General features: G+C 36.3%; 1 protein-coding gene and 1 non-coding gene across 2 annotated transcripts in view; one reads left to right on the top strand and one right to left on the bottom strand.

Annotated features, from left to right (window-relative positions):
- LOC144969660 (PR domain zinc finger protein 14-like) overlaps nt 1–10,000 on the top strand; it is a 23,200-nt gene that overhangs the window by 13,145 nt on the left and 55 nt on the right. The window contains exons 5-10 of the mRNA XM_078908802.1: nt 761–901; nt 2,488–2,614; nt 3,178–3,307; nt 3,701–3,827; nt 4,746–4,856; nt 8,741–10,000. The exon at nt 8,741–10,000 is cut by the window's right edge and continues 55 nt beyond it. Coding sequence (XP_078764928.1) covers nt 761–901; nt 2,488–2,614; nt 3,178–3,307; nt 3,701–3,827; nt 4,746–4,856; nt 8,741–8,923 — 819 coding nt within the window. The 3' untranslated portion in view covers nt 8,924–10,000. The remainder of the gene's footprint in view (nt 1–760; nt 902–2,487; nt 2,615–3,177; nt 3,308–3,700; nt 3,828–4,745; nt 4,857–8,740) is intronic.
- On the bottom strand, nt 6,472–6,553 carry Trnas-aga (transfer RNA serine (anticodon AGA)). Its single transcript has one exon. It is a non-coding gene; the product is annotated as a tRNA-Ser (tRNA).

Here is a 10,000-nt window from a genome sequence, read left to right as displayed (position 1 = left end):
TTGTTGAATATAGAAGATGTATACATTTCCTGAGTTTTCATTCCTCTTTTTTTCTCTCTCCAAATGAACAATAAACAGTTTCCCCCAAAACTAGCTTAGCTCAGAGAACGATTTATGTATATTAATGTTTATTTTACTTGTTGACACGACCTTGAAAGGATTTGCCTATGTCAATGATTGGAGTTGATCCGTGATGTGAAAAGGCGTTTCTATCTTCTGCAGTCAGAACACAGCTTTGTCTATACATCAATAGTGTTCTTTAGCTTATATTTGGCGCAATAACCACTTCATGTGATCAAAGCGAGGGGTCCCAAGTCCGCGCAGCAAAGTTCTTAAAATTCAGTGGCAAATTTGGTTGATTTTGGCATTTATATCGTATAGAGTCCAAAAAGTCATCGCTGTATAAAGCTCTTGCTCTATCTGCATAGAGGACCTCCTCTTCTCAAAGCTGGCTTTTCATTTCTCCTTCAATGTCCCTTTGTATGGTTGACATTCCTTTCGAGGAAAGTATTGCTGGACTTTTGTCTAATCCTCCAATCCAATCGGCATAGGACTACCGTGGTGATCTTTCTTGTTGGGTCTTATTCTGGAGCCTAACTTTTCTTTTTTCTTTTTGGATAAATCAAACATGTCTCGTATGATGTCATTTCAGCAAGCTTTGTTGTTTGTTTTGTTTGTATTTTGGGGGTGGGTTGGAGCTGATGGCTATGTGTTAATGATATACATGAGGCAAAGCGGTCTTTCCATCTGCTGTTTTCAGATATTCAAGAACGGTAGACTGAGCCATTTCATTGATGGGAAAGGAAATTCTGGTAGCTGGATGTCCTTCGTAAATTGTGCGCGGACGTCAAACGAGCAAAACCTAACAGCGATTCAGGAAGGAACCGAGATATACTATGAGGTATTTTGATTTGTTTTCATGTCCATAACCTGTATGAGGGTGGTTCGAAGCTAAGGGATAACACTGTAATTCGGTTTACCCTGAGCTAGGGTTGAGCCAAGGGCTTCTATATAGCTATATAGAAGGCTTTGGTTGAGCACTACTTCAGCAACTTTCGTTTTTTGTTGTTTCATTTTTTTATTTTTTTTATTTTTATTTTTTTTTTTTGTTTGTTTTGTTTTGTTTTTCAATGCGCAAGATACTTAGCCCTAAATTTGCTCACTTTGGACAACATGGGTGATTCCTGTTGACATCAGACGTTTGTTTGATTGATTATCTATATTCCTCCGTGGAGTGACTAAGCAAAATATAAAGATGACGCGCAGTAGGGCGTAATTCTAGCATTTTTTTCATAACTCGTATTGGTCATTGGTTAACATTGTATTCTAACTTTTGTTTAAATGAGAGTTTGAGTTCGAAGCTCTCCTCTTTAAACTTGATTACTTTCCATTCCTTCAACTTGAGCTGTAATCGTGAATGATAAATGTTTCTTTACAGTCCTGTTGATAGAGAGAACACTGCGCTTGAGATGAATGAATAGATATAAAAATGAATGTGCATTCAAAATTGTTTTTTCTAAGAAACGCTAGTTTATGACACATAATGACACGTCCTTTATAAGAAAGGAAGGAATCATTAGGCTTTAGTTATGACACAACTTTAGTAACGCAACTATCTTGACTTGAAGAGGAATTTACTGTTTTTAGTTTTATACTCAAAAAGACGATCGTTGCACGTATTCACAGTATAAATCTATTGATGAATGGGATTTTGTTTTTCTATTATTGTTATGCGCCTAGGTGCACATATTAACAGGTCTGATTACCGCACCCAATTATGGGCTTGGTTTAACATTGTTATAATGGCCAATATTTTGCTTCGGTTTGAGAGTATTTCCATTACAACAATGAGCCCATAATGATTTGGATTATCAGACTTGCAAGTTTGAACAAGTCGTTATGAGCACATCGGTTTTGATCAATTTCTATTTGTTAAAGTGGATATTAGATACAATCTCTTACATTAAAAGAAATATTTCTTACCATTCTAATTCTAAATTTACTTTTTTTTGTTTCTTTGGCAGCGATGTGTACATAAATGCAGGTCTGACATCAGAATGCAATTATGAGCCTAGTTTAACATGGTTGTAATGGACAATTTTTTGCGTCATTTTTTTTAGATTTCCATTACAACAATGAGCCAATAAGGTTATCAGACCTGCAAATAAGTGCACGTCGTTTGTCAGCAATTCAGCACCTAGACATAATACCGTTTTCAGACAGTAGATCACAATGAGATCCGACAATCCAACGCGGGGATGTTGGTGAAAAATATCTCACCTATGGTAGACATAAAACTGTGCTGTTTGGTCGTCAGCGCCATTCCCCTTCTGTGCTAGATAAAAATCATGGAATAATAATATAATGGCATTTATATAGCGCTTAATATAATTGAAACAAGCCCTAAGCCCTTTACAAAATTTAAACCAAATTAATCATTGACACAAGGTACCAAAGACCGATTTCTAACTATTTCTCTTTCTCCAGGCATGTTGTGATATTCAGCCAGGCAGCGAATTGTTAGTGTGGTATAGCCAATCCTACGACCAATTTATGGGGATTCCTTTAGGTCTACAGGGTAAACATGATTCTACGCCCACAGAGCAAAATGACGGTAAGGGTATTTTTTTTAAAAATTGTTTATTTGGGGGAACTCACCCATTTACTCACTCTTTAACTCACTCACTCTCTCACTATAGTGTGTTGACTGACTCAGTCAAAGCTGTATCATTACTGTCTTACCTGGTAGCCTGTCATGTGCACATATTATCATTATTAACGCAAGGTCCAATCATTAATAGATGAGGAGGAGCGAAGGAGACTACACCAAGTCTAAAAGCTCTATACAGAGGTATCCAGGTAGGTATCCGGGTAAGTATGGTTTCATTTAACATTGTTGTAATGGACATTATAACAATATGTTTGCATTGGTTTGAGAGTATTTCTATTAACAACTAAACACAACATTGTGGGTTATCAAATTTACAACAACAAAAAATAAAATAAAAAGAAGTCTTCGTCTGTAATGCATATTTGACGGTCTCAATAGTAAAATTGATCAGAAGCTTGTTATCAGCAAGTAGGTTGGTCATAGGGCCTATTTACTCTGTTTCTCTAAATTGTAGAAATAAAAAAATAATTGTAGTTCTCTGCTTTGTCATCTTCTTTATATCTCAGGCGGAAAAGGCTACCAATGCGAGCATTGTGGCAAAGTGTTTACTTACAAATACTACAAAGACAAACATCTGAAATATACCAAGTGTGTTGACCAGGGTGACAGAAAATTTCCATGCCAGTTGTGTAACAGGTAAGATTATTATTATTGCTATTATTATTATTATTATTATTATTATTATATTATTATTATTTTATTATTATTATTATTATTATTATTATTATTTATTATTATTATTATTATTATTATTATTATTTATTATTATTATTATTGTTATTATAATTATATATATAATATATATATATATATGTATATATATATATTATAATTATTATTATCATTATTGTTATAATTAGTATTATTATTATTATCTGGTGGGAACGCCTGATGTGTAACTTACTTAAACGCATATCATCGATAGCCGATCAACACTTTGAGCTCAATCTTCTCAAACCTGACCTCTAGCGGCTTAGGTGCTTTTCGTGCTAGGGTATTCAAATAAATTGTTTGTTCAAACATTTCCAGATCGTTCGAAAAGAAAGATCGTCTCCGAATCCACATCCTTCACGTCCACGAGAAACACCGGCCCCACAAGTGCTTAGTTTGTAACAAGAGTTTCAGCCAGTCATCTAGTCTGAACAAACACATGAGGGTAGGTCGCAGCATTAATATTATTATTTGATTTCCTGCAAAATATTTTTAAAAAAATACAATTCTTTTGATCCATTTTGAATTTAACGTGATGTATTATAAATGTTTTTGTTACAGACTGAAGAAATTTTTGAGCCCAAAACGATATTTTTTGAAGCTGTTATTATTCATTTTTATACATTACTTTTTACAGTTCACAACTTCTAGCAGCTTAGTTTTCACATAGTTTGATAGAATTATGAGCCATTTATTTAATTTATTCCTTAAATTGTAACCATAAAATCTACCTTTTCAAAGGTCAATATATAAATAATAATAAAATTATGCTTTACGAAAACTACGATATTATGATAGATGATAATATTATCTCCATGCTTACGTTCTGACATGGAATCAATCAAGTCCATAGTTGGTAGGGATAGATGGAACAAAATTGACATCACCCAGCTCTTTGTTATTGTTTTTAGACAGCCCATTTTAATGATTAGTTTCAGTACTGTGAATTCTGTCAATCAGCCTATCCACGTTTAATCCACGTGAAATCTGCTGCCATGAGACATGTCAAGATTAATATGAAGTTGCTAGAAGCTGTCGGACTGTATGAGTCCATAACTGTTTTTAAAAACAACAACAACAAAAAATAAAAAATAAAAATAAAAACAACAACAAACAAACAAACAAACAAACAAAAGAAAAAAAAAGCAAAACAAACAAAACAAACACACTAACATGGAACCCTTCTTCAGGCAACATTAATCATTTCTGTTTTAATTGCTTGTGTTATTTGACAAGAAAGGCTTGAGCCGGTAAAGTTCTGTGTTGAGCTCTTTTACTAAGATGTTATGCACATTTTGTTGTTCAGAACTATAAATGGCATAGGTAATGGTAATGGTGTTATTTTTTTTCTTCTATTCCCCAGGTCCACAGTGGTGAACGCCCCTATAAATGCGTATACTGTAACAAATCCTTTACCGCATCCAGCATCTTGAGGACTCACATTCGACAGCATTCTGGGGAGAGACCCTTTAAGGTTTGACATTCAAATTATGGGTGGTCGGCAGATCAAATCTCTGAAGTCTCAATTCTCACGATTGGCGGATCAAAACTCTAAAGTCTACATACGAGCTTTGCACCATGCTTTATTTTTATTTTGGATGGATCAGAGACGTTGTCATCAGAGGTCTGATCCGCCCAAAATTAAATAAAAATGATGCGCAAAGCTGGTATGTAGACTTCAGAGTTTTGATCCACCGATTGCGAAAATGGGGACTTAAGAGGTTTGATCCGCCGACTAACGATATCTTTACTTATTACTTTTACACAAAAATCTACCTACCCTTTAGCTATTATTAGTTTTAGAAATATACTCGGTGAATAGCTATCGAGTCTTGATATCAAATGATAAGTATGGCAAAAAGCTGAATGGGTGACATTTAATGTAGACTCGTCTTCCGTACATTTGGTTTATATGATGTCACATTTATAGATTTATCATACTCATTGTGAACACATTATGCTCTACTGGACTACATTGTAAATGGCTACCCACAAATGCATAGGTTTTCAGATAGAGCAATATTTACTCGACGTGCTCAAAGCACTTTACAAGGGTCCCAAGCTAAAAGCAACACCTGAACACAAGCAGGACAAGAATGCAGCCTGGGAGTCCTTACTTCTTTTCAATATTCACAATCCTTTTGCTGGCCATTAACTTATGATTTTACACCTGAATATGGTGAGAAATTGTAAGTATAATATAGCATTTACAAGAACTCTTTATTCGATCGAGCTTGCAAAATATGAAGTAAAAAACGTAGTTTATATCATCATGAAGTAAGAGTTCGGTGAGAGAAAGAGAGAGAGAGAGAGAGAGAGAGAGAGAGAGAGAGTGAGAGAGAGAGAGAGAGAGATTAGATTTTGTGATTGTTCTTTATCTATTTCTATCAGTTTGTCTGCCATTGTTGAAAAATATCTTTTGTACAAATGATCCTGACTGTTGTTGCTCATAAATTAGTAACTTCAATATGAGCTTGTTTAGTTGATTTGATTGAGAATACGTAAACATAGTTTACATCCACATCGGACGGGAGCAGCGTGGCTCAGTGATATGGTCTTTGCTTTGTTTGCCCAATCTTACTTTAAGGTTGGTCTGCGACTGACGCCTGGATTATGCACTCTTCCCTTGGTATAGAATCTAAAGGGAATTCTAATTATGTATTATTTACTTATATGAGCAAAATCATAAAGAGGATTTCCATGTAAGCGTATAGTGTGGCCTCAATTTCACGTTAATAATAATAATAATAATAATAATAATAATAATAATAATAATAATAATAATAATATATAATAATAATAATAATAATAATAATAAATAATAATAATAATAATAATATGATGATGATGAGATGATGATGATAATAATAATAATAATAATAATAATAATAATAATAATTATAATAATCATAATAATAATAATAAGAAGAAGAAGAAGAAGAAGAAGAAGAAGAAGAAGAAGAAGAAGAAGAAGAAGAAGAAGCATTGAGAGGTCACTTAGCAAGTATCAAACTTTTTTCATGCAATATTGGCTTCTAACCTTCTATGTAGAGAAGTCTTAATTAAAAGATAAATGAAAAAAAAGTAGTCGTTGTCGGCAGGATTCGAACCTGCGCGGGAAAATCCCAATGGATTTCTAGTCCATCGCCTTAACCACTCGGCCACGACAACTCTGATAGTATTGCAATACCAAACGTATAAAACCAGACGTCGTTTTAAATTCGATAAAGATTTAATCGGATATTATTACATCGGCTTTATTATATATCGTGTCCGCCACGTCATATCAGTATGGCCCAGCTTCTCGCCATGAATCGAGTGTCGATATATTGCTTTGAGGTGTTTGGTTGTTGTTGTTGTTTTTGTTCTTTGTTTGTTTTGTTTTTGTTTGTTTGTTTGAGTTTTTTTCTCCCTTAAAAACCCGACTATTCTACTTGGCCGTCAAGTCCCAAGTTCAGAGTGTAAAGGTTTCCTGAAACATTTTTTGCCATAGGCGGCTTTGTGGTCTGGTGGTTGACACTCGCCTTCGGATCAGAAAGCCCTGGGTTTGGGTCCCGAGCAGCGCAGAGTTGAGTCCTTGGGAAGGCTCTTTACTCACATTCTCCCACCGTACTCAGGTGTAAAATAACTACCTGGCCGTTAGCAGCGTTGTCTACCCGAAATTAAAAATTGTACCTAATATCGCCTAACAGGCATGTCTTGTACTACATGTTATGTATTGCTGTTGGCTAGGGACCCCATGTAAAATGATTTGAGCACGTTTAGTGGATATTGCTCTACATACAAACTCAACATATATACTATTTCTTTACATATCATGCGATCGGAACCCGTTCTGCTGCCTCTCTGATCACCTGTGTCAATTTCTACCACATTTCACGGTCTTTTGATATAGATGTTAAGGTCAGATGTTCCGCCTCTGATTTAGTTCTTGATGATTTTGGAGGCGTTTTTTGATATCTATTTAGGATAGTGTTAATTGACGTGAGTAATCTGCCTTTACATTTCTTATGTCGAAATGGAGAGAAAAATTTAATCATGATTTTATTCGCAAATATATTTTCCAAGTCTTATGAACATATTCCGTCCATAAGTCGCCATCTTTCCTCTAGGATAATATAGTGGTCTTTTATCGTTGTTTTTATGAAACCCACCGAAACCCGCCGAAACCTACCGAAACCGTCCATTTATTGGAAGTGGGCAGCAGTGGGGAATGAACCAGGGACTCAGGGAAGTAGACAGCGGTAAGGATTAAACCTGGGAGTATGGGAGGAGGATATCAGAGCGAAATTAACCCGGGACTATGGGAGATGGATCCAGAGGGAATTGGAGCCGGGACTGTGGGAGATGGGCACCATTGGGGAATGAATCTGGGACTACGAGAGGTGGAGATTGGAGTCGGGAATATCAATGGGATTTGGACACCAGTGGGGAGTGAAACCATAAGGATACAATCACTTGATTGGTGGCAAAATGATAATTACAAGCACGGAAGCACAGGGAACTGTTGTGACTTGTGCATATGATCTGAGTTGGTGTGATATATTTGTGATTTTTGTCCACTTGAAGAAACCGCCCAGCCTTGAGAAATATTGTTTACGTTTAAGTTATCCTTATAATAGTATTCAATGTGGTGGACACAACAAAGGGATAGAATCGGATCCCCACATAAACCTTCAGCTATGCTTTTTTCAGTAACATTATCAAGCCACGGTGTTCCTAAACTTTACCAACGGTTGGCGTCTTACATGTCACCCGAAGCAACCAACCCGACAGTCTGTTAGTTACAATATTTTGGGACAATGGTGATGGAATTGCATTGCGATATCCGACAACGACAATTTTTTTCAACCGCTTGTGTTAAAATTGTAAATGCTGTTCAGGATCTGTAAGGCTAATGGATTCGGGTGACAGGGAAGTTCTTAAGAAAAGTATGGTCTATAGCTCTGGTTCATGCCAGCAATTGAGTGAATGCGTTTTCTACTTGAATAAGTCCCCTTTTCAGTGACTATTCAATGACAACGTGAGTCCAATCATATAAAATCGATATCTCACTATTGTGCCTTATGATTGTCTATGAGTTGTGAGATCTGTGAGTTTTGTCCACTCGGAAAAATCATCAAGCTCTTTCAAATGTTGTTTTCATGTGAATTTTGCTCATAACATGTTTAATGTGTTGGACACAACTAAAGGACATAATTGGTGGCAAACACGTTCTCTTAATAGGGAGTTAGTCCTAAGGGGTGGATGCAAATAAGGAGGGGGGTGGGGGTGGGAGGGGAATGGCGGTTTTGCTGTAAATGCTAATCCCTTTGAGATTTATCAGTTTTATTCTTTTGTTTTGTTTTCCTTTTCTAGTGCAAACATTGCGGAAAAGCCTTTGCCTCTCACGCCGCCCATGACAGTCACGTGAGGCGAACACACGCTCGAGACACGAAAACAACTCCCTACTCCCCAGATGACTCAATATCAGGAATTGATTTAGACAATGATTTTGATCTTCAGTTTCCTCAAGCTTTACAAAATATTGGACAAGACTGATGCATCATCTACAGAAGAAAGTCTCATAACCATGGATCATTATATCTTTCACGAAAGATAGACATAAAGACATTTTAAAAAATATATAATGCAATAATACAGCTTTCTAATACCCGCATGATGTTCCATGCTCACAGGAAAAATATAATTTAAAAAAAAATGTAATAAGTTGGTAGGTTGCATTTTTATTATTTATTTATTTACCTATAAATTTGTTTTCATCAAATGTTTGATCGGCGTACACAATGAATTGAGCTTTGGGATTTTTTAATTAAGCTTTTTTATATAGCGCAAATCCACTAAATGTGCTCAAAGCACTTTACAAGGGGTCCCTGGTCAACAGCAACATTTAACATGTAGTAGGACGGGACATGACGCCTGTCAGGAGATATTACAATGTTTCGGACAAAGACAACGCTGTTAACGGCCAGGTACTCATTTTACACCTGAGTACGGCGAGAGAATATGGGTAAAGAGTATTTTCCAAGGACTCAACTATGCGCCGAGCGAGGCTCGAACCCAGGACCTTCCGACCGAAAGCGAGTGTCCTACCACTAGACCGCATAGCTGCACAATAATAGCTAACTCTTATGTGTCAAGCTGATATCCTCATTTCCTCCTCCACTTTTTCTGAATGTGTCTGTGTGCTCGTCATAATGTGTCCGTAATGGCCTGATGTTATTGTGAGGTAGACCATTGACCTAGCGTAGACCAATTTGTGACCTAATGTCAAAAAGCCTCAATATTATTCTTTCGAAATTGAGGCAAAGGCTTTTGTTTCAGTTTGAACTGACGGAAAAAGCTTCCGAGGGGGATTTCAATCTATAACATGAGTGATATAGGTATACATTTAAGATAGTTGTCGCTTGGCTATGGCATTATTTATCAGACCAATTAGACTACTCGCTTCACTGATTGCCGGCACGTGCCATACCCCAGCGCAGGTAAAGAGATGGAGAATAGTGACCTTATGACCTAGCATTATCTCAACTAAGTGATCCGCTGGTAAATCACTGTGTTCAAAGCTTCGTGGTTCTGTACAAATGACGAAATAGTTGATGATAACAACTATTCCCT

The sequence above is a fragment of the Berghia stephanieae genome, chromosome 3 (assembly GCF_034508935.2).
Source record: "Berghia stephanieae isolate SIO BIC M18660-M18661 chromosome 3, UCSD_Bste_1.3, whole genome shotgun sequence".
Lineage (NCBI taxonomy): Eukaryota > Metazoa > Mollusca > Gastropoda > Nudibranchia > Aeolidiidae > Berghia > Berghia stephanieae.
Note: the sequence above shows the minus strand (reverse complement) of the source record. Positions and strands in the feature narration are given on the sequence as shown.